Source organism: Hemitrygon akajei, chromosome 8 (genome assembly GCF_048418815.1).
Source record: "Hemitrygon akajei chromosome 8, sHemAka1.3, whole genome shotgun sequence".
Classification (NCBI taxonomy): Eukaryota; Metazoa; Chordata; class Chondrichthyes; order Myliobatiformes; family Dasyatidae; genus Hemitrygon; species Hemitrygon akajei.
Genome location: NC_133131.1, coordinates 771,600 through 796,406, shown reverse-complemented (window position 1 = coordinate 796,406; position 24,807 = coordinate 771,600). Strand labels below are relative to the sequence as shown.

The following is a 24,807-nucleotide window of genomic DNA, read 5'->3' as shown; positions in this document are numbered from 1 at the left end:
TGAAACTCCCTCCACATTGTCCCGTCACACACTCCCGGGATCAGATACAGAGTGAAACTCCCTCCACACCGTCTCATCACACACTCCCGGGGTCAGACAGAGAGTGAAACTCCCTTCACACCGTCCCATCACACACTCCCGGGGTCAGATACAGAGTGAATCTCCCTCCACACCGTCCCATCACACACTCCTGGGGTCAGATACAGAGTGAAACTCCCTTCACACCGTCCCATCACTCACTCCCGGGGTCAGACACAGAGTGAATCTCCCTCCACTCCGTCCCATCACACACTCCCGGGGTCAGACACAGAGTGAATCTCCCTCCACATTGTCCCGTCACACACTCCCGGGATCAGATACAGAGTGAAACTCCCTCCACACCGTCTCATCACACACTCCCGGGGTCAGACACAGAGTGAAACTCCCTCCACACCGTCCCATCACACACTCCCGGGGTCAGACACTGAGTGAATCTCCCTCCACACTGTCCCATCACACACTCACGGGGTCAGACACAGAGTGAAACTCCCTTCACACCGTCCCATCACACACTCCCGGGGTCAGATACAGAGTGAATCTCCCTCCACACCGTCCCATCACACACTCCCGGGGTCAGATACAGAGTGAAACTCCCTTCACACCGTCCCATCACTCACTCCCGGGGTCAGACACAGAGTGAATCTCCCTCCACTCCGTCCCATCACTCACTCCCGGGGTCAGACACAGTGTGAATCTCCCTCCACTCCGTCCCATCACTCACTCCCGGGGTCAGACACAGAGTGAATCTCCCTCCACATTGTCCCGTCACACACTCCCGGGGTCAGACACAGAGTGAAACTCCCTCCACACCGTCCCATCACACACTCCCGGGGTCAGACACTGAGTGAAACTCCCTCCACACTGTCCCATCACACACTCCCGGGGTCAGACACAGAGTGAAACTCCCTCCACACTGTCCCATCACACACTCCTTGGGGTCAGACACAGAGTGAAACTCCCTCCACACTGTCCCATCACACACTCCCGGGGTCAGACACAGAGTGAAACTCCCTGTACACCGTCCTATCACACACTCCCAGGGTCAGACACAGAGTGAAACTCCCTCCACACCATCCCATAGCACATTCCTGGGGTCGGACACTGAGTGAAACTCTCTCTACTATCCCACCCCACATTTGCGGGATAGGGTTTGATACCCCCCTTTAAGTAGCAGGCAGTGGCCATGACCCTACCTGTGGTGTCCGTACTTGCAGGCTCAATCGGAGCAAAGGCACTCTGTTCACTCCTGAGGTCACTGCGAGGTGCTCCCTGATGCTCTGGACCTGACAGCCAAGGAGAGGAAGGTTAAGGCCGAGTTATGCAGTGCACTTCCTGGTGCCTCTATAGACCCTCACACCCCACTGCCTGTGTGCAGGCTCCTACGACACAGCACTACACCCAGTGGCTCAGGGTTTGAATCAGGCCGATCTCTCCCTGCACAGCCCTGGAAACAGCAGGGGGGGTCGGCTGTGGGCAAAACCACCACCGGAGACCACCGATACCAGGCACTGACATTTTGACAAGGGCCTGACCCCCAGCCCATTCACCACCTAGTGACCTGCCTCCTCACACACCCCTCCCCTTCCTCTCCCGCCACCCTCGTCCACTTTCAGTCCTCACCTATACCCCTACCCTTCCCTCCTCAGTCTTCACCCCACTCAGCCTCCTCCCCCTCCAAACCCACCCTCCCTCCTGTCCTACCATGGAAGTGATGGGCCCAGTGGTTGTTAGCTCTCTGATTTTGTGAGCACCCAGCCACCTCCAGCCCGTCCCCGGGTCTACCTGGACACGACCGGGCCTCCTCCTCTGCCGCAGCTGCCTGTTGGTCGGATTGGAGAGCTGGGGCTCGTGGTTCTGCTCTGTCTTCACCCACCATCCGAAAGAGATCCTTGGGCAAGGAAAGCAGTGGGAGTTGGTCACAGGTGGCGACATAGCACCTCGCTTCAGAAAATGGCCGTCAGCAACAGGTTGTAAGCCTCTCTGAACCTGGGACCCCACAGCACTCGGACCAAGGCAACAACGGGACCCTGACAACATTCTCATCCACGTCCCAGGACCCAGGCATTCCTAGCACTTATGGCCCATTCCTGAATTCCTTGGAACCAAGTGGCTTGCTAGAACAGTTCAGGAGAGTGACAGAGAATATAAAACCATATAGTACAGGCTCTTCAGCCCATAATGTTGCACCTACCTTTTAATCTACTGTACGATCAATCTTACCCATCCCTCCTACATAGCCCTCCATTTTTCCGTCATCGATCTGCCCATCTCAGAATCTGAGGCTCCTGTGTGTCAGCATCTCTGCTGATCTATCCTGGGGCAACATACTGATGCATTTACAGACGGGCAACACCAGCAATGGGATCAAGAGGCGGCTGAGGGGATTTGGTTTGTCAGCAAAGAAGCTCACAGATGTCTACAACTCCCGAGGAGATCACTGTGACTGACCGCATCACAGTCTGGTATGGGGGGTGAACAGGATCAAAGCAAGTTGCAGACTGTGGTAAACTCAGCCAGCACCCGCCTCAAAGTTAAACAGTTCAACAGAAGAGTCCAGCACAGTACAGGCCCTTCGGCCCACAGTGCCTGCCAAGTTTTAACCTACTCCAAGATCAATTTCCCTCCCACACAGCCTCCATTTTTCTATCATCCATGTGCCTGTCTAAGAATCTCTTAAATGTCCCTGATGTATCTGCCTCCACCCCCCCCCCCCCGCCCCAACAGTGCGTCTTCTGAATGAAATGACAATTAGTGGCTCCAGGGTCTCCACCCCAGACAAGTCAGGTGTGTGTCAGCTCCGGAGCCAGACCTACCTGTTGCCAGATCTTCAGGTAAGTCTCGGCTGTCCTGGAGGCTGCTTCCATCTGACCTTCCATGTCCAGGATGTTCACGGTGGTCTGGCTCATCTGCTCCCCCATCTCCATCAGCATCTCTCGTGCATCCATCTTAACGGTGTTCAGCTCTGACTGGAGGTGGTCACGCTGAGCCCTGTTGAGGGACGTTTTGTCACTGGCACCGTGATGACATGGGGACGGAACCGCGCCAAGTCCTGATCCCCTCTGAACAATAGCCTTTACCCTCCGAGATTAAACCCCAGCGGCAGACTGCTTAACGAGTGGCCACAGCAGGGTAGCAAACGCTCTACAGTGCCAGCGAGCCGGGTTTAATTCCCACCGCTGACTGTACGTTCTCCTCCCGACTGTGTGGGTTTCCTCCCAGCAGGCCAAAGCCAGTGTTAGTAAGCTGTGATCATTCTGTGTGGGTGCTGGAAACGTGGGGACAGTTGCGGGCTGCCCCCAGCACATCCTCAGACTGAGGCATTATTTCACCCTATTTCTCACCTCCTCCCTCACCACCACTCGCGGATTCAAACAGTCCTTCCAGGCGTGAATCTGTTGGGGGTCACCCAGTATACCCGGTCACTGGTGAGACCCAGTGCTGATTGGAGTGGGTGGGTGGGTGGGTGGGGGCCACTTTGTCGAGCACACTTGCTCTGTTAGCCACAAAAGGCAGGATTGCCCAGTCGCCACCCATCCCAATTCGGTTTCCCATTCCGACACGTCGCCCACCCATCCCAATTCGGTTTCCCATTCCGACACGTCGCCCACCCATCCCAATTCGGTTTCCCATTCCGACACGTCGCCCACCCATCCCAATTCGGTTTCCCATTCCGACACGTCGCCCACCCATCCCAATTCGGTTTCCCATTCCGACACGTCGCCCACCCATCCCAATTCGGTTTCCCATTCCGACACGTCGCCCACCCATCCCAATTCGGTTTCCCATTCCGACACGTCGCCCACCCATCCCAATTCGGTTTCCCATTCCGACACGTCGCCCACCCATCCCAATTCGGTTTCCCATTCCGACACGTCGCCCACCCATCCCAATTCGGTTTCCCATTCCGACACGTCGCCCACCCATCCCAATTCGGTTTCCCATTCCGACACGTCGCCCACCCATCCCAATTCGGTTTCCCATTCCGACACGTCGCCCACCCATCCCAATTCGGTTTCCCATTCCCATTCCGAAATGTCAACCCACGGCCTCTTCTACTGCCATGGTGAGGCCAGTCAGGTGACACCTCATATTGCGCCTGGGCCACAGCCGACGGGAGTCACGACGTGGGTCCCGCGCCTCCTGCGATTTGCACACGACCACTCACCGTAGCTCCTCACACTGCAGGTTGCGACTGTGCAGAATGCGCATCTGCTCACTGAGCTGACCCTCTGTCTCTGCCAGCTGCTCCCGGCAAATCTTCAGCTCCTGCTCCAAGAACTGGCAACAAGCAGAGAGAGGTTCAGAGATCTCCCCAGACCACCCACCCCACCCGATTCTCCTCTGGCACCAGACAGATCCTGCAGACTTCATCTACGCCCTCCCCAGCGCACAGCGACCCTTGCCTTCTGCCGTAGGGTTAAGCACCCACCCAGTGGGAGGTGAGAGGGTCTCCCATGTGAGGCCTCGTCTATGAGATATGTGTTGGCACTGGAGAAGGTCCAGAGGAGGATCACAAGAATGATTCCAGGAATTAAAGGGTTAACTATGAGGAGCATTTGATGTCCCTGGGCCTGTACTTGCTGGTGTTCAAAAGAACGAGGGGGGGATCTCATTGAAACTTACTGAACATTGAACAACATAGATAGAGTGGATGTAGGGAGGATGTTTCCTGTAGTGAGGGAGTCCAGAACCACAGGGCACAGCCTCAGAATAGAGGGACATTCATTTAGATCAGAGATGGGTGATGAATCTGTGGAATTTATTACCACAGACAGCTGTGGAGGCCAAGTCATTGGGTATATTTAAAGCAGGTTCTCGATTAGTCAGGGTGAGGCTGTCAAAGGTTACATGGAAAAGGGAGGAGAATGGGGCCTGCGACTAGCAACCCCTTCCGTAAAATCCCAGAGCCACAGAAACTCCAAAGGACTCATCCCCGGGAGAGGGAGGAGCTCTCAAGATGGGCTCCACCTGGGGACAACTTGAATGGCTGGCCCAGGTCAGAGGACACTGACGAGCTCCTGTCGGCCCCCTGTGCGCCAGTGGGGGTGATGGACAGGGGTCTCTGGTGAGCTGGTTTATGCCCCAGTGGGGGTGATGGACAGAGGTCTCTGGTGAGCTGGTCTGTGCCCCAGTGGGGGCAATGGACAGAGGTCGCTGATGAGTTCGTCGGTATCCTGTACCCCAGTGGGGGCGATGGACAGGGGTCTCTGGTGAGCTGGTTTATGCCCCCGTGGGGGTGATGGACAGGGGTCTCTGGTGAGCTGGTTTATGCCCCAGTGGGGGCGATGGACAGAGGTCGCTGATGAGTTCAAGTCGGTATCCTGTACCCCAGTGGGGGCGATGGACAGAGGTCGCTGATGAGTTCAAGTCGGTATCCTGTACCCCAGTGGGGGCGATGGACAGAGGTCGCTGATGAGTTCAAGTCGGTATCCTGTACCCCAGTAACTTCAGTAACAGGATGAAGTGCAGAGGGAAAGCAGGACAGATCAGCAGGATGGCATTAACGGACGACACCGTGTGCAGGGGCTCGCTAACACCATGAGAGGTTCAGACCCATGACCCTCAGAAACACCTTTCCCCAAACACTCAGAATTAGAGCACGGCCCAGTTTCCAGAGCGCCACAGGAATTCAGAACACCGCCCAGGAGTGTGGCTCCTAAGTAGGCCAGGCTAAAACTGGCAGCAGCCTGTCCCGTGAGGAGGGAGGGGCACGAGCTCAGAACGACCTGGGCTGATTGGAGGCTTCAGCATCCCCTGGTGGTGTGATTTTAATCAAGTGAAAAGTGCAATTTGGAACGAGACACTGGTGAAACAAGTCAGTGAGATCAGGGGGAGGAGGGCAGGGTCTCATATGTGAGGCTGGTGGGGGTGATACTTAGTGTGGGTGTACATCCTGGGGTGTGCAGGGAGGGTCTCATTGTCACACAACACTGTACAGGCCAAGTCATCGGGTATTTATAAAGTGGGGGTTGATTCGCCAGGCTGTCAAAAGGTGATGGGGAGAAGGCAGGAGAATGGATAATAAATCAGCCATGATCAAATGGCAGAGCAGACTCGATGGGCTGAATGGCCTAATTCTGATCCTATACATTATGGCCTCTCCACGGCCCGTGGTCACAATCTCATGCCTGGTTCCCAAGGCAACCGCCCAGCCATAAAAACCCTTCCTGACACCACACACGAGGCAGAGAGACAAGGATCTCCGCCCGTCGAGCCAGCTGGAGACCTCTGCCCGAAGCGACAGTGGGACACATTGACAGAGCTTCAGGAAGGAACTGGACAGGGAGGGAGCCACAGGGACCTGCTAGCACAGACTAGAGGGGCCAAAGAGCCTCCTTCTGTACTGGGGAGACTGTTTTCCATAAGAATTAGGCCACTCAGCCCATCAAGTCTGTGCCACCATTCGATCATGACTGGTTTTAGTTCAGGTTTAATTGTCATTCAATCATACATGAATACCCAGAGTACAGCCAAACGAATCAGTCCTAACAGTCATACACAGCACAAAGCAGTTAAGATAGCTGTAAAATACAGTCACACACAGAAAGTACAGTCCAAGTCCCCAACTCAGCAGTCTGCAGCCCGATCTCTGCCGAGCAAACACTGGGGGCAGCTCAGACTCCGGCATGGATACCTCACCACACGGCCTCTGGCACCCTGATGGAGCACAGCTGCTGGACGTCCCAGCTCTCCTGGGCGGCTGTGAACAGGCGAACCGTGGCTTGTGGCCTCGTCCTTGTCACGACGCTCCCCCCCACCACCCGCCAATCAGCGTTCCACGTTAGCAATGTCCAGCAAAGTCTTGCCATCACAAGAAAAATGACTAAGACAATCGTTCACGGTTAGACAGCACACCACCTTTGTACACCAACTCCTCCCTGACACTGGCAGCAGGATCCAGCTTCACCTCAGTTATCTTACTAACCCTGTCCACCCCATTCTCCCGTAATTTCCATGTAACCTTCACTCAGCAAGAACCTATCAACCTCTGCTTTAAATTACCCAATGACTTGTCGTCCGCAGCCATCTGTGAAGGATAGCTCATCTCACACTCTGCTCAGGTCATCACACAGTGCATCGGGGTAAAACAGTAACGAAGGGTAATAGTTGCAGAGAAAGGGCAGTGCAGGCAGAGAGCAAGGAGCAAGGCCCTAATGAGGTAGATTGAGGTCAAGAGTCCATCTTATGGTACTAGGGGACTGTTCAATAAACTGATAACAGCGGGGTAGAATCTGGCCTTGAACTGTGCTTTCAGGCATTTGTATCTTCTGCCTGAAAGGAGAGGGGAAGTGAGAGAATGTGCGGGATGGAAAGGGTCTTTGATTACACTGAGTGCTTTACCGAGGCAGTGAGAAGTACAGACATGGAGGGGAGTTTGGTTTCTGTGTTGTGCTGAGCTGTGTCCGTAACTCTCTGCAGTTCCTTGTGGTCACAGACAGAGCTGTTGCCGTACCAAGCTGTGGTGTATCCGGACAGGGTGCTTTCAATGGAAGTTAGTAAGGGTCGATAGGACATGCTGAATTTCTTTTGGCTCCTGAGGAAGTAGAGGAATTGGTGAGGTTTCTTGGCCATAATGGTTAGACCAGGACAGGCCGTTGGTGATGCTGTCAAGGAAGGAGTGGGAGATGTGGGTCTGCTCCTTCCCTGTGGCAATCTCTAACCGTAGACACGGACCCCACAGCCCGGTTACCTCGCAGTTGTCCGAGATCAGGGCGGCCTGTGCCCGAACGTCAGACAGGTCCTGCAGCTCCTCGTTCCTCGACTGCAGTGACTGGGTCAGGCTGAGGATGCGGTCCCGTGCCTCCGTCAGTGCTCCCTCCGCACACTCCTTCTCCCTCCTCAGACTGGGTGTGGGTATGAAGCAGCAGAGAAATCAGACATGGAGAGAGAACATTTGACCGTCACACCTGCCCACCATTCCGTACCACCGTGCTGAGCCCCGCCAGACTCACCTTCTTCAAAATGCTGGAGGAACTCAGACAAGCAGCGTCCGTGGAGAGGAATAAAGGGCTGACGTTTCTGGCCAGGACCCTTCCCATCTCGATGAAGTGTCTTGGCCTGAAACATCAGCTCTTCAATCCTCCCCACATACGCTGCCTGATCTGCCGAGTTCCTCCAGCATTTTGTGAGAGCTGCCCCGGATTTCCAGCATCTGCAGAATCTTGTGTTTTGGACTCAACACCTCTTCTGTTCCATAACAGGCAAACAGAATTAGGCCATTCAGCCCATCAAGACTGCTCTGCCATCCCATCACAACTAATTTATTACCCCTCTCATCCCCATTTTTCTGCCTTCTCCCTGTAACCTTTCATGTCCTTGTTAATCAAAAACCAATTGTCGTCCGTGTTAAATATACCTGATGGCTACTTGTCCTCCACAGCCGTCTGTGGCAATGAATTGCACAGATTCACCACCCTCTGGCTAAAGAAATGCCTCCTCATCTCCGTTCTAAATGGACAGCCCTCAATTCTGAGGCTGTGCCGTCTGGTCCAAGACTCGCCACTAATGGAAACATCTGCACATCTAGGCCTTTCAATACTCAGTAGGTTTCAGTGAGTTTCCCCTCATTCTTCAAAGCTCCAGAGCCATCAAATGCTTCTCTTTCATTATTCCCATAAATCTCCTCTGAAGCCTCTCAAAAGCCAGCAGACCCTGTCTCAGATATGTGGCCCAGAACAGCTCACAATACTTCAAATGCTGTCTTCATGACGTTACCATCAGGAGCCTCAGGACTCACACCACCACGTTCAGGAACAGTTATTACCCCTCAGCCGCCAGACTCTTGAACCTGGGGATAACCACTTACCCCATCATTGAAATGTTCCCACAACCTCTGGACTCACTTTCAAGGACTCTCACCTCATGTTCTCAATACTTATCGATTACTTATTGTTATTTTTTCTTTGTAGTTACACATTTGTTGCCTTTTGCACTTTTTTTGTCTGTGTTGGTTAAGTCATTGAGTGACAGCTGGTCAGTAACCCACCTCTCCATAAACCTCCATTCCCCATTTGTCAAACACCCTTTATCAGGGCCTCCTGCACGCCGGCTGCCTGATGCAAGCGTCTGATCAGAGGCAGCAACCCCCAGGCTCAGCAAATTTTTGCCAATCTGCCCCAGATTTACCAGCGGAGAGACCCCGGCAGCGGAACATATCCCGAAGTAACTCCAGGGTTGCACTGGAAGTAGGAAGCACGGAACACGGTTACCTTTGCACAGTTTCCTGCAGGGAGTCAATCTCCTTGTTCCGTTCCTCAGAGGCCTGCAACCTACAGAGGGGCAGGAAACAGACAAAAGGGTAGAAAATGTAGAATGTACAGTCACAGTGTGAGGGAGTGGGGTCCGGAAAGACAGGGCACAGTCATGGGAGAGGGGACAGTGGGAAGATCAGGGAGCACAGTCACAGGTGGCAGGAAGGTCAGAGGATGCAGTTACGGGAGGAGGGACAGGAAGGTCAGGACACACAGTTACGGGGGGGGAGGGACAGGAAGGTCAGGACACACAGTTACGGGGGGGGAGGGACAGGAAGGTCAGGACACACAGTTACGGGGGGAGGGACAGGAAGGTCAGGACACACAGGTACGGGGGGAGGGACAGGAAGGTCAGGACACACAGGTACGGGGGGAGGGACAGGAAGGTCAGGACACACAGGTACGGGGGGAGGGACAGGAAGGTCAGGACACACAGGTACGGGGGGACAGGAAGGTCAGGACACACAGTCACGGGGGGGCAGGAGGATTAGGACACAGTTACGGGGAGACAAGAGGATTAGGATACACAGGTACAGGGGGAGGAGTCAGGAAGATCGGGATACACAGGTACAAGAAACGTTCACTGAAACACTTCCTTTGCCACAGTGCCGTTGCAGACTCACCTCTCCTGCCTCTCAGCTAGAGTGGCCTCTGAGAGTTTGAGTGCAGCCTCTGCCGTTGCCAGCTCCACAAAGTAGCAGCTGTTTTCCTTCATCAGCCTGTCCCGGTCCTGCTCTACTTCCACCAGCTCCTTGGTCAGCGCAGCCAGGCCTGGGAAAGGAAGCAAAGGGTTAACCAGGGCCACCATCGACACAGACCGAGACTCCGGTCAGGCACTGTACACATTACAGATGTAAAGACTGGCTTTATCCATCACAAGTGAACATACAAGAAAAGCATCGTCTGCCTCAGCAACCAACAGTCAGAGGGCAGCCCGCAAGTCTCACTGCACTTGTGGCCCCGACATAGCATGCCCACATCTTACTGATCCTAACAGCAGCTTCGAGAGGAAACACACGTGATAATAGGGAAAATGTACAAATCCTTACAGACTGCTGTGGGAATTGAACCCCGATCACGATTGCTGGTGTTGTACGTCGTTGTGCTAACCACTCATCACACTACAAGAAAGGCACAGCTGCCCAGGAGACTGTGCTCAGACTCACCGGGCCTGGGATGGAAGATGGAAGCTAGAGACTGGCCTGGAGTCACTTTCATTGAAGCAGGAGACCGTGGGGTAATTCGTCCGTATGACAGGCTGGGATAGTCAATGGCAAACAGCCACTTCTCTGAGTGGAGGGTCAAATGCCCAGGGGCAGAGACACAGGGAAGGGTTACAGGAAAAAAGAGAGGGGAGGGGTGGCCTGGAACTGTCTGAAAGGGTGGGAGAGGTAAGAACCCCATCACAGCGACCACCTGTACGACCTGCAGAGTCACACAGCCAGAGCAAGAGACACGAGAGAGCAGGAACCTCTCCCTGGGGCGTGACCTGCCACACTGCCGTCAATAACTTCTTCCACTTGGTCTGTAGCTACAACCCCTTTTTTTTAAAGCAACTATAAATTTAATTTACACAACAAATACACAAAATAGAAACATTCAGTATGTACAAGAGTAAATAATTTTAATTCAAATTAAACTATGATCATTTCTGTCTATAAAACAGTCCATTCCCTCAGTGGGGGGGCCACTGCTCATTGAAATTCCCCACTGTACCCACTGTGACCACATGCTCCCTCTCCAAGGACAGCCGGGCACCAACATACCCTCAGAAGAGGGGCAGACAATGGGCCCTGGCAAAGCCCTCAACTGTCTGTTCTGAATGGCCATCTTGTCCAGACCCAGGAGCAAGCCCTGAGGAGATCCTCCTCGCCACCCGCCCCCACCCGAACCGGGTCCGTATAGGAGGATCGTGGGGCTGAAGTGATCCAGAACCCGAGCAGCCCCTTCAAACACTCAAACAGGGGCTGCAACCTCTGACACTCCGTGTACACTGACTCCCCCCGGCCACAGAACGGACAGGGGGACGGGTGTCAGTGAACCTGCTGTCCGGGACTGCCCAGTGCCACACCTTCCACCCCAGGTCCCCAGTGTGCGGGGAAGGGCCCCTGTGTACAGATACTTCCACTGGGGGCCCCCTCCGCTGCCGGATGGTAACACGGACGGTCAAGGTGAGTCCGGTCGGCAGACGGCGGCGAGGATGAAAGCTGTGCAGGAACAGCTCGTACAAGAATCGCTTTGAATCGTCACGGAACCGCACGGTGGGCATCCCCATGAGACGACTCACGTTATGCAGGACCCTCTCCCGCGAGGTATTCTGAGGCCTGGGTCCGACGAGCACTTCTGGCTGACCAGGTGTTAGTGCAGGTAGGAGCCCTCTAGTTCCCTGAGCCCCCTCCTCACCCAAGACCCACCATAATAGGATTGGGAACAGTCCCCAGCAGCCAGAGCACCCTGCCTGGAAGAGACAAGTCCTCATACCCTCAACGGTTCTTGGTAGAAGTGAGGCAGTTCCCTCAGACTAGTGTGGCTGGTGCAGGCAGGGTCCCTGGCAGAGAAAGTGTGTCTCCAGTGTGCCAGCTCGGAGGGCGGTCATTGTACGGGTATCTCTGCAGGGTCCTGAGGTGGAGAGCCGCCAGCTGGGTGCGGACACACACCAATGACTGACCACCCTCCGCGATCAGAATACTCAGCACCACAGAGAGACCCAATGCCTCCTGTTGCCCCAGAAGTCCACCGGCCTCTTCTGGATCCTGGATACAAACACCATGGACAGGACTAAAGTAATCAGCTGGTACCCTATCATGGAGGTGACCAGCTGATCGGTCACTAATGCCCTCCCTGTATGAGATCACACAAAAGAGGCCGAACAGTGTACCAGCCGGGCAGAGATCTTTGTCTCCAATTCCTCTCCTCCGTCGAGCTCAGGTAGACCCCCAAGTAGAGGAGGTGTGTGGTGCTCCACAGAAACGGCCTCAACCCCTCTGGTAGGGAGTCCACCTGCCACTGACCCACCAGGAGGCCCGAGCCCTTCTCCTGTTGGCCCTTGCAGAGGACGCAGCTGAGAAAACCCGCTGGCATTCTCACACCCACTGCAAGTCAACGGGGTCGGTGACCACGAGGAGGGTGCTGTCAGTGTAAGCCGACAGGACAACCTCCGTGTCCGGTTCACGCAGAACCAAACCCGTTAACCTCCCGCAGAATAGGCACAGGAATGGCTCCAGGCAAACAGAGATCAGCTGTCCTGACGTTGAGCACCCCTGGCACACTCCCCTCCCAAAGCACAAGGGCGCCGTCAGGGACCCGTCAACCTTAACTAGGCACTCTGCAGCGGTGGACGTCTGACGGTATTGCTGTCTGACACGACGATGCCCTCACAAACTCCAACAGCATCTGCCAGGGCTTTTACAGGGGCATTCCTACTGAACGGAGGATGCTGTACAGCGTTCTTCAAAGTCAGCAGCTCGAACGGGCGGTCCTCTTCATGAGCTGTAACCCCCAACCCCGCAGCCCCTGCATACGACTTCAGCACAGACATCTTAGAGCTGCACCGTGCCGTGAATTCAAAAGCTCAACGTTACCGCTGGGATGTTACACCATTACGCCCAGTGCAGCACCAGCAAACAGTCCAAAAAGGAAGAGTTCGGAGATGGGATGGAGTGGAGTGGACAGGCAGGGAAGTCTGCGTGTGAAACCCTCAGTGCTGTCTGTGCAGCCACAAACAATGAAGCCGTCTCCCGGGGCCAGTCTGCTGTTCCCTTGGTCACTCCAAAGTCCCGTCCTGAGCTAGGCACTCCGAACGGAAAGGGTTATCCACTGTTACAAACACAATAAATCTGTCCCCACTCCTGGCAAAGTTAGACTCTGCACTTCACCAAAACAAATCCTTCCAGCAAGGACAGCGTCTCAACCTGCTGCCCAGGTGATAGTCCACACTCCCAAAGTCTCCAAAACCACTCTTTGGCAACTTTAGGAGAGAGAACTCCAAACGTGTGAACCTCTCTCAGTACCCCCCCGCCCCAATAACACCCCTCCCTCAGTACCGTCCTCCCTCAGTCCCACCCCTCCCACAGTGCGACCCCCCCCCTCGGTATCACCCCTCACACAGTGTGACCCTCCCTCAGTACCACCTCCCAGTGTGACCCTCCCTCGATAATGTGGGCCCTCCTTGGTACCTACCAGAATTGAGCTGCTGTTTCTCCGCAGTGAGCTGCTTCACCGTGCCCACCGCCTCACGCAGCCTTCCCATGGAATTCTCCAGTTCCTGGTGCATCTGGGACAAAGGAAATGTCCAGTTTAATCTGAGGCAAGGCTGGCACCCCAACTGAGAACCCACTAAAGACTCCTGAACCTGTTTGTTTTTGATGAGGAAGTGCAGTGATGGGTTAGTACATGACACGGAGGTTGCTGGAGTTGTGGGTGGTGTAGGACGTTGTAGATTACAACAGCACAACAGAGCTGGGATGAGAAGAGGCAGTTCAATCTGGAAATGTGTGAAGTGGTGCAGACTGCAGGGTTGTTAATGTGGAGCAACGGGAACCTCGAGCTTCGTGTCCATGGATTCCTGAGTCGCAGCACAGCTTGACAGGCTGGTTGGGAAGGTGAACGGTGTGTCGGCCTTCGTTAGTTGGGGGACTGAGTTCAAGAGCTGCAGGTAACGTTGTAGCTCTATAAAACCCTGGCTGGACCACACTGGGATATTGTGCTCAGTTCTGGTTGTCTCATTATAGGAAGGATGTGGAAGCTTTAGAGAGGGTGCAGAGGAGATTGACCAGGACGCTGCCTGGATTAGAGAGGGTGCAGAGGAGATTGACCAGGATGCTGTCTGGATTAGAGAGGGTGCAGAGGAGATTGACCAGGATGCTTCCTGGATTAGAGAGGGTGTAGAGGAGATTGACCAGGATGCTGCCTGGATTAGGGAGGGTGCAGCGGAGATTGACCAGGATGCTGCCTGGATCAGAGAGGGTGCAGAGGAGATTGACCAGGATGCTGCCTGGATCAGAGAGGGTGCAGAGGAGATTGACCAGGACGCTGCCTGGATTAGAGAGGGTGCAGAGGAGATTGACCAGGATGCTGCCTGGATTAGAGAGGGTGCAGAGGAGATTGACCAGGACGCTGCCTGGATTAGAGAGGGTGCAGAGGAGATTCTCCAGGATGCTGCCTGGATTAGAGAGGGTGTAGAGGAGATTGACCAGGATGCTGCCTGGATTAGAGAGGGTGCAGAGGAGATTTACCAGGATGCTGTCTGGATTAGAGAGGGTGCAGAGGAGATTGACCAGGATGCTGTCTGGATTAGAGAGGGTGCAGAGGAGATTGACCAGGATGCTGCCTGGATCAGAGAGGGTGCAGAGGAGATTGACCAGGATGCTGCCTGGATCAGAGAGGGTGCAGAGGAGATTGACCAGGACGCTGCCTGGATTAGAGAGAGTGCAGAGGAGATTGACCAGGATGCTGCCTGGATTAGAGAGGGTGCAGAGGAGATTGACCAGGACGCTGCCTGGATTAGAGAGGGTGCAGAGGAGATTCTCCAGGATGCTGCCTGGATTAGAGAGGGTGCAGAGGAGATTGACCAGGATGCTGCCTGGATTAGAGAGGGTGCAGAGGAGATTTACCAGGATGCTGCCTGGATTAGAGAGGGTGCAGAGGAGATTGACCAGGATGCTGCCTGGATTAGAGAGGGTGTAGAGGAGATTGTCCAGGATGCTGCCTGGATTAGAGAGGGTGCAGAGGAGATTGACCAAGATGCTGCCTGGATTAGAGAGGGTGCAGAGGAGATTGACCAGGATGCTGCCTGGATTAGAGAGGGTGCAGAGGAGATTGACCAGGATGCTGCCTGGATTAGAGAGGGTGCAGAGGAGATTGACCAGGATGCTGCCTGGATTAGAGAGGGTGCAGAGGAGATTGACCAGGATGCTGCCTGGATTAGAGAGGGTGCAGAGGAGATTGACCAGGATGCTGTCTGGATTAGAGAGGATGCAGAGGAGATTGACCAGGATGCTGCCTGGATTAGAGAGGGTGCAGAGGAGATTGACCAGGGTGCTGCCTGGATTAGAGAGGGTGCAGAGGAGATTGACCAGGACGCTGCCTAGATTAGAGAGGGTGCAGAGGAGATTCTCCAGGATGCTGCCTGGATTAGAGAGGGTGCAGAGGAGATTGACCAGGATGCTGCCTGGATTAGAGAGGGTGCAGAGGAGATTTACCAGGATGCTGTCTGGATTAGAGAGGGTGCAGAGGAGATTGACCAGGATGCTGCCTGGATTAGAGAGGGTGTAGAGGAGATTGTCCAGGATGCTGCCTGGATTAGAGAGGGTGCAGAGGAGATTGACCAAGATGCTGCCTGGATTAGAGAGGGTGCAGAGGAGATTGACCAGGATGCTGCCTGGATTAGAGAGGGTGCAGAGGAGATTGACCAGGATGCTGCCTGGATTAGAGAGGGTGCAGAGGAGATTGACCAGGATGCTGCCTGGATTAGAGAGGGTGCAGAGGAGATTGACCAGGATGCTGCCTGGATTAGAGAGGTTGCAGAGGAGATTGACCAGGATGCTGTCTGGATTAGAGAGGATGCAGAGGAGATTGACCAGGATGCTGCCTGGATTAGAGAGGGTGCAGAGGAGATTGACCAGGGTGCTGCCTGGATTAGAGAGGGTGCAGAGGAGATTGACCAGGATGCTGCCTGGATTAGAGAGGGTGCAGAGGAGATTGACCAGGATGCTGCCTGGATTAGAGAGGGTGCAGAGGAGATTGACCAGGATGCTGCCTGGATTAGAGAGGGTGCAGAGGAGATTCTCCAGGATGCTGCCTGGATTAGAGAGGGTGCAGAGGAGATTGACCAGGATGCTGCCTGGATTAGAGAGGGTGCAGAGGAGATTGACCTGGATGCTGCCTGGATTAGAGAGGGTGTAGAGGAGATTGACCAGGATGCTGCCAGGATTAGAGAGGGTGCAGAGGAGATTGACCAGGATGCTGCCTGGATTAGAGAGGATGCAGAGGAGATTGACCAGGATGCTGCCTGGATTAGAGAGGGTGCAGAGGAGATTGACCAGGATGCTGCCTGGATTAGAGAGGGTGCAGAGGAGATTGACCAGGATGCTGCCTGGATTAGAGAGGGTGCAGAGGAGATTGACCAGGATGCTGCCTGGATTAGAGAGGGTGCAGAGGAGATTGACCAGGATGCTGCCTGGATTAGAGAGGGTGCAGAGGAGATTGACCAGGATGCTGCCTGGATTAGAGAGGGTGCAGAGGAGATTGACCAGGATGCTGCCTGGATTAGAGAGGGTGCAGAGGAGATTGACCAGGATGCTGCCTGGATTAGAGAGGGTGCAGAGGAGATTGACCAGGATGCTGCCTGGATTAGAGAGGGTGCAGAGGAGATTGACCAGGATGCTGCCTGGATTAGAGAGGGTGCAGAGGAGATTGACCAGGATGCTGCCTGGATTAGAGAGGGTGCAGAGGAGATTGACCAGGATGCTGCCTGGATTAGAGAGGGTGCAGAGGAGATTGACCAGGATGCTGCCTGGATTAGAGAGGGTGCAGAGGAGATTGACCAGGATGCTGCCTGGATTAGAGAGGGTGCAGAGGAGATTGACCAGGATGCTGCCTGGATTAGAGAGGGTGCAGAGGAGATTGACCAGGATGCTGCCTGGATTAGAGAGGGTGCAGAGGAGATTGACCAGGATGCTGCCTGGATTGGAGAGGGTGCAGAGGAGATTGACCAGGATTCTGCCTGGATTAGAGAGGGTGCAGAGGAGATTGACCAGGATGCTGCCTGGATTAGAGAAGGTGCAGAGGAGATTGACCAGGATGCTGCCTGGATTAGAGAGGGTGCAGAGGAGATTGACCAGGATGCTGCCTGGATTAGAGAGGGTGCAGAGGAGATTGACCAGGATGCTGCCTGGATTAGAGAGGATGCAGAGGAGATTGACCAGGATGCTGCCTGGATTAGAGAGGGTGCAGAGGAGATTGACCAGGATGCTGCCTGGATTAGAGAGGATGCAGAGGAGATTGACCAGGATGCTGCCTGGATTAGAGAGGGTGCAGAGGAGATTGACCAGGATGCTGCCTGGATTAGAGAGGGTGCAGAGGAGATTGACCAGGATGCTGCCTGGATTAGAGAGGGTGCAGAGGAGATTGACCAGGATGCTGCCTGGATTAGAGAGGGTGCAGAGGAGATTGACCAGGATGCTGCCTGGATTAGAGAGGGTGCAGAGGAGATTGACCAGGATGCTGCCTGGATTAGAGAGGGTGCAGAGGAGATTGACCAGGATGCTGCCTGGATTGGAGAGGGTGCAGAGGAGATTGACCAGGATGCTGCCTGGATTAGAGAGGCTGCAGAGGAGATTGACCAGGATGCTGCCTGGATTAGAGAAGGTGCAGAGGAGATTGACCAGGATGCTGCCTGGATTAGAGAGGGTGCAGAGGAGATTGACCAGGATTCTGCCTGGATTAGAGAGGGTGCAGAGGAGATTGACCAGGATGCTGCCTGGATTAGAGAGGGTGCAGAGGAGATTGACCAGGATGCTGCCTGGATTAGAGAGGATGCAGAGGAGATTGACCAGGATGCTGCCTGGATTAGAGAGGGTGCAGAGGAGATTGACCAGGATGCTGCCTGGATTAGAGAGGATGCAGAGGAGATTGACCAGGATGCTGCCTGGATTAGAGAGGGTGCAGAGGAGATTGACCAGGATGCTGCCTGGATTAGAGAGGATGCAGAGGAGATTGACCAGGATGCTGCCTGGATTAGAGAGGGTGTAGATGAGATTGACCAGGATGCTGCCAGGATTAGAGAGGATGCAGAGGAGATTGACCAGGATGCTGCCTGGATTAGAGAGGGTGTAGAGGAGATTGACCAGGATGCTGCCTGGATTAGAGAGGGTGCAGAGGAGATTGACCAGGATGCTGCCTGGATTAGAGAGGGTGCAGAGGAGATTGACCAGGATGCTGCCTGGATTAGAGAGGGTGCAGAGGAGATTGACCAGGATGCTGCCTGGATTGGAGAGGGTGCAGAGGAGATTGACCAGGATGCTGCCTGGATTAGAGAGGGTGCAGAGGAGATTGACCAGGATGCTGCCTGGATTGGAGAGGGTGCAGAGGAGATTGACCAGGATGCTGCCTGGATTAGAGAGGCTGCAGAGGAGATTGACCAGGATGCTGCCTGGATTAGAGAGGGTGCAGAGGGGATTGACCAGGATGCTGCCTGGATTAGAGAGGGTGCAGAGGAGATTGACCAGGATGCTGCCTGGATTAGAGAGGGTGCAGAGGAGATTGATCAGGATGCTGCCTGGATTAGAGAGGCTGCAGAGGAGATTGACCAGGACGCTGCCTGGATTAGAGAGGGTGCAGAGGAGATTGACCAGGATGCTGCCTGGATTAGAGAGGGTGCAGAGGAGATTGACCAGGATGCTGCCTGGATTAGAGAGGGTGCAGAGGAGATTGACCAGGATGCTGCCTGGATTAGAGAGGGTGCAGAGGAGATTGACCAGGATGCTGCCTGGATTAGAGAGGGTGCAGAGGAGATTGACCAGGATGCTGCCTGGATTAGAGAGGGTGCAGAGGAGATTGACCAGGATGCTGCCTGGATTAGAGAGGATGCAGAGGAGATTGACCAGGATGCTGCCTGGATTAGAGAGGATGCAGAGGAGATTGACCAGGATGCTGCCTGGATTAGAGAGGGTGCAGAGGAGATTGACCAGGATGCTGCCTGGATTAGAGAGGGTGCAGAGGAGATTGATCAGGATGCTGCCTGGATTAGAGAGGATGCAGAGGAGATTGACCAGGATGCTGCCTGGATTAGAGAGGGTGCAGAGGAGATTGACCAGGATGCTGCCTGGATTAGAGAGGGTGCAGAGGAGATTGACCAGGATGCTGCCTGGATTAGAGAGGGTGCAGAGGAGATTGACCAGGATGCTGCCTGGATTGGAGAGGGTGCAGAGGAGATTCACCAGGATGCTGCCTGGATTAGAGAGGCTGCAGAGGAGATTGACCAGGATGCTGCCTGGATTAGAGAAGGTGCAGAGTGGATTGACCAGGATGCTGCCTGGATTAGAGAGGGTGCAGAGGAGATTGATCAGGATGCTGCCTGGATTAGAGAGGATGCAGAGGAGATTGACCAGGACGCTGCCTGGATTAGAGAGGATGCAGAGGAGATTGACCAGGATGCTGCCTGGATTAGAGAGGATGCAGAGGAGATTGACCAGGACGCTGCCTGGATTAGAGAGGGTGCAGAGGAGATTGACCAGGATGCTGCCTGGATTAGAGAGGGTGCAGAGGAGATTGACCAGGATGCTGCCTGGATTAGAGAGGGTGCAGAGGAGATTGACCAGGATGCTGCCTGGATTAGAGAGGGTGCAGAGGAGATTGACCAGGATGCTGCCTGGATTAGAGAGGGTGCAGAGGAGATTGACCAGGATGCTGCCTGGATTAGAGAGGATGCAGAGGAGATTGACCAGGATGCTGCCTGGATTAGAGAGGGTGCAGAGGAGATTGACCAGGATGCTGCCTGGATTAGAGAGGGTGCAGAGGAGATTGACCAGGATGCTGCCTGGATTAGAGAGGGTGTAGAGGAGATTGTCCAGGATGCTGCCTGGATTAGAGAGGGTGCAGAGGAGATTGACCAGGATGCTGCCTGGATTAGAGAGGGTGCAGAGGAGATTGACCAGGATGCTGCCTGGATTAGAGATGGTGTCTTGTCAGGATAGGATGAGCGAGCTGGGGCTTCTCTCTCTGGAGCGAAGGATGGGAAGTGATTGACAGAGATGTACAAGGTGGTTCACAAGTCAAAGTACATTATTATTATGTATGTAGTACACAACCCTGAGATCTGTCTTTCCACAGACAGTCTGCAAACCAAGAGCCAGCCCATTCAAAGTAAATCAAACCCCTTACCGAAGATGAAAGGGGTATAAATTGAGCGGAGACCCTGAGACTTTGCCCAGGTCGGAAACGGTTAACTCAAGGGGACAATTTTAATGAGATTGGAGGAAAGAATAGGGTAGGATGTCAGAGTGGGGGTTTTTTATACACACAGAGAGAGTGGGTGCGTGGAACACGTTGCCAGGTTGGTTTTCAGCATGTCGCACCAGACAGTCAGCCATTCTCGTCTGGCGCGCAGTGTCAGGACTGATCTCCTTTCGGATTAACGGGTCACAGTATGAATGTTCCTGACTCGACCCTTGTGTTTTTCACAAGGCCGAGTGGCTGGCTCAACATTCAACCCGGCACGGATGGAAAGTGTGCTCGGGGGTGGCCCGACGTGGATCTGGCACTGGTGCCATTGTGCCACCTGCGGCCAGACTCTTAGATTGGAAGATGGATGGTAGAAAACTGGAGGGTTATGTGGGAAGGAAGGGTTGGATTGTTCACAACGACACATTTCACTAACATTTCTGTCTGGATATTCCTGAGACAAACAGAGCTAATCTCATCTGGAACAAGGGGAAGGGGACGGGGAAGGGGAAGGGGAAGGGGACGGGGACGGGGACGGGGACGGGGACGGGGACGGGGACGGGGACGGGGAAGGGGACGGGGACGGGGACGGGGACGGGGACGGGGACGGGGACGGGGACGGGGAAGGGGACGGGGAAGGGGACGGGGAAGGGGACGGGGAAGGGGACGGGGAAGGGGACGGGGAAGGGGACGGGGAAGGGGACGGGGAAGGGGACGGGGAATGCATTTTGCAACACTCAGATCTGCTGGAACGTCTGTAGAATAGGAATGGGGAAGAGATTATTGATTATTCCCTCAGTTATTGATCAATAAGCAGATAATTGTTCCAGAGCCGCCCATGAATGGATACTGTCGGCCAACTGCTTTCTCAGTCTCACACGCAATGCTGGAGGAACTCAGCAGGTCAGGCAGCGTCCACACTGACTGCTTGTTCATTCCTGACCTGCAGCATTCCGTGTGTGCTGCTCTGGATTTCCAGCCTCGTGTTAAAAGGGCTGCTACCCTTGCTGGGGAACTAGGAAGGTCATCTCTGCTCTGGGGGCTGACACAGGGCTTGCTGAGGGAGGCTGGGGAGGGGAAGGTTGCAAGAACAGGGAGCTGTGAGAGACAGGCGAGGAGCCACTTACATTCACCCTCCTCCACTCGGCCTCTGCCGCTTGGCTCTTCATGGCTGCGGCCTCCTCCCGGGCCTTGCTGGTTGCCTGGGCCATGGCTCGGAGCGTCCTGGTGCTCTCGCGGGCCAGCTGCCTGGCATCCTGCAGCTGTGACGACAGAACAGTCAGTTAGCTCGGGCTCAGAGTTCACTCCGGCATTGTTCTCCCTGTGACCGTGGGGGTTTGCTTCGGACGGTTCATCAGTTACGTGGGAGGGCATGGTCACAGGCTGGAGGTAGATCACTACCTGCAGGGTGACACGGGAGCACGGGAACGTGTTACTCATTACAAAGCCAGCTTGAAGAGCGGCTCGATTCCCAACACGGCCTGTAAGGAGTTTGTACGTTCTCCACGTGACTGCGTGGGCTTTCTCCGGGTATTCCGGTTTCCTCCCGCAGCCCAGGGGCGCCCGGATTTGGCTTACTAAGCTGTGCGGATGCGTGTGACCCGGACTGTGCTGGCTGTTGGTGGACAACGGTATTCCCACTCGTAGGTCCTCCCCCCAAACGTCTGGAGGGTCGCCAGACGCTCGGGCACCATGAACAGATGCAGGAGCGAGGACGAGGCAGCACAGCTGGCGATGGGGGAGGGGCAAACAGCTGCCGGGTGGAGTGGGGGCAGGCACCTCCTCCCTGCCCGTCACCTGCTGCATCGTGGTGCCCCAGGGGAGAGGAGAGCCATCTCGCAGGGAGCCTAGTGCTGATGGGAAGATATCCCCAGACACGCGTCCCAGTCAGGGGGGGGGTCTCTGGTCTCCATTCCCTCACCTGCTCCATCATCCGCTCTCGTTCCCTCTGCATCTCCTCACAAGCAGAGTCAGCGGCTGAAAGACTGTCCTCCACTTCCTTCTGCAGGGAGTTCTGTAGGGAATCAACAGAGTCCACTCGATCACCCAGACACTGCCCAGGCTCCCTCCCAGACCCAGAGTCCACTCAATCACCCAGACACTGCCCAGGCCCCCTCCCAGACCCAGAGTCCACTCAATCACCCAGACACTGCCCAGGCCCCCTCCCAGACCCAGAGTCCACTCAATCACCCAGACACTGCCCAGGCTCCCTCCCAGACCCACAGTCCACTCAATCACCCAGACACTGCCCAGGCCCCTTCCCAGACCCAGAGTCCACTCAATCACCCAGACACTGCCCAGGCCCCCTCCCAGACCCAGAGTCCACTCAATCACCCAGACACTGCCCAGGCCCCCTCCCAGACCCAGAGTCCACTCAATCACCCAGACACTGCCCAGGCCCCCTCCCAGACCCAGAGTCCACTCAATCACCCAGACACTGCCCAGGCCCCTTCCCAGACCCAGAGTCCACTCAATCACCCAGACACTGCCCAGGCCCCTTCCCAGACCCAGAGTCCACTCAATCACCCAGACACTGCCCAGGCCCCTTCCCAGACCCAGAGTCCACTCAATCACCCAGACACTGCCCAGGCCCCTTCCCAGACCCAGAGTCCACTCAATCACCCAGACACTGCCCAGGCCCCTTCCCAGACCCAGAGTCCACTCAATCACCCAGACACTGCCTAGGCCCCTTCCCAGACCCAGAGTCCACTCAATCACCCAGACACTGCCCAGGCCGCCTCCCAGACCCAGAGTCCACTCAATCACCCAGACACTGCCCAGCCCCCTCCCAGACCCAGAGTCCACTCAATCACCCAGACACTGCCCAGGCCCCTTCCCAGACCCAGAGTCCACTCAATCACCCAGACACTGTCCAGGCCCCTTCCCAGACCCAGAGTCCACTCAATCACCCAGACACTGCCCAGGCCCCCTCCCAGACCCAGAGTCCACTCAATCACCCAGACACTGCCCAGGCCCCTTCCCAGACCCAATCACCCAGACACTGCCCAGGCCCCTTCCCAGACCCAGAGTCCACTCAATCACCCAGACACTGCCCAGGCCCCCTCCCAGACCCAGAGTCCACTCAATCACCCAGACACTGCCCAGGCCCCCTCCCAGACCCAGAGTCCACTCAATCACCCAGACACTGCCCAGGCCCCCTCCCAGACCCAGAGTCCACTCAATCACCCAGACACTGCCCAGGCCTCCTCCCAGACCCAGAGTCCACTCAATCACCCAGACACTGCCCAGGCCCCTTCCCAGACCCAGAGTCCACTCAATCACCCAGACACTGCCCAGGCCTTCTCCCAGACCCAGAGTCCACTCAATCACCCAGACACTGCCCAGGCCCCTTCCCAGACCCAGAGTCCACTCAATCACCCAGACACTGCCCAGGCCCCCTCCCAGACCCAATCACCCAGACACTGCCCAGGCCCCCTCCCAGACCCAGAGTCCACTCAATCACCCAGACACTGCCCAGGCCCCCTCCCAGACCCAATCACCCAGACACTGCCCAGGCCCCCTCCCAGACCCAGAGTCCACTCAATCACCCAGACACTGCCCAGGCCCCCTCCCAGACCCAGAGTCCACTCAATCACCCAGACACTGCCCAGGCTCCTTCCCAGACCCACAGTCCACTCAATCACCCAGACACTGCCCAGGCCCCCTCCCAGACCCAGAGTCCACTCAATCACCCAGACACTGCCCAGGCCCCCTCCCAGACCCAATCACCCAGACACTGCCCAGGCCCCCTCCCAGACCCAGAGTCCACTCAATCACCCAGACACAGCCCAGGCCCCCTCCCAGACCCAGAGTCCACTCAATCACCCAGACACTGCCCAGGCCCCTTCCCAGACCCAGAGTCCACTCAATCACCCAGACACTGCCCAGGCCCCCTCCTAGACCCAGAGTCCACTCAATCACCCAGACACTGCCCAGGCCCCCTCCCAGACCCAGAGTCCACTCAATCACCCAGACACTGTCCAGGCCCCTTCCCAGACCCAGAGTCCACTCAATCACCCAGACACTGCCCAGGCCTCCTCCCAGACCCAGAGTCCACTCAATCACCCAGACACTGCCCAGGCCCCCTCCCAGACCCAGAGTCCACTCAATCACCCAGACACTGCCCAGGCCCCTTCCCAGACCCAGAGTCCACTCGATCACCCAGACACTGCCCAGGCCCCCTCCCAGACCCAGAGTCCACTCAATCACCCAGACAATGCCCAGGCCCCCTCCCAGACCCAATCACCCAGACACTGCCCAGGCCCCCTCCCAGACCCAGAGTCCACTCAATCACCCAGACACTGCCCAGGCCCCCTCCCAGACCCACAGTCCACTCAATCACCCAGACACTGCCTAGGCTCCCTCCCAGACCCAGAGTCCACTCAATCACCCAGACACTGCCCAGGCCCCTTCCCAGACCCAGAGTCCACTCAATCACCCAGACACTGCCCAGGCCCCCTCCCAGACCCAGAGTCCACTCGATCACCCAGACACTGCCCAGGCTCCCTCCCAGACCCAGAGTCCACTCAATCACCCAGACACTGCCCAGGCCCCCTCCCAGACCCAATCACCCAGA

General features: G+C 55.7%; 1 protein-coding gene across 1 annotated transcript in view; it reads right to left on the bottom strand.

Moving 5' to 3' along the window:
- spag5 (sperm associated antigen 5) overlaps window positions 1-24,807 on the bottom strand; it is an 82,644-nt gene that overhangs the window by 17,892 nt on the left and 39,945 nt on the right. The window contains exons 6-15 of the mRNA XM_073053001.1: window positions 22,153-22,245; window positions 21,359-21,493; window positions 13,470-13,563; window positions 9,914-10,061; window positions 9,249-9,308; window positions 7,730-7,883; window positions 4,205-4,317; window positions 2,853-3,027; window positions 1,822-1,927; window positions 1,233-1,322 (exon numbers count right to left, since the gene is read on the bottom strand). Of these exons, the coding sequence (XP_072909102.1) occupies window positions 1,233-1,322; window positions 1,822-1,927; window positions 2,853-3,027; window positions 4,205-4,317; window positions 7,730-7,883; window positions 9,249-9,308; window positions 9,914-10,061; window positions 13,470-13,563; window positions 21,359-21,493; window positions 22,153-22,245 (1,168 nt within the window). The remainder of the gene's footprint in view (window positions 1-1,232; window positions 1,323-1,821; window positions 1,928-2,852; window positions 3,028-4,204; window positions 4,318-7,729; window positions 7,884-9,248; window positions 9,309-9,913; window positions 10,062-13,469; window positions 13,564-21,358; window positions 21,494-22,152; window positions 22,246-24,807) is intronic.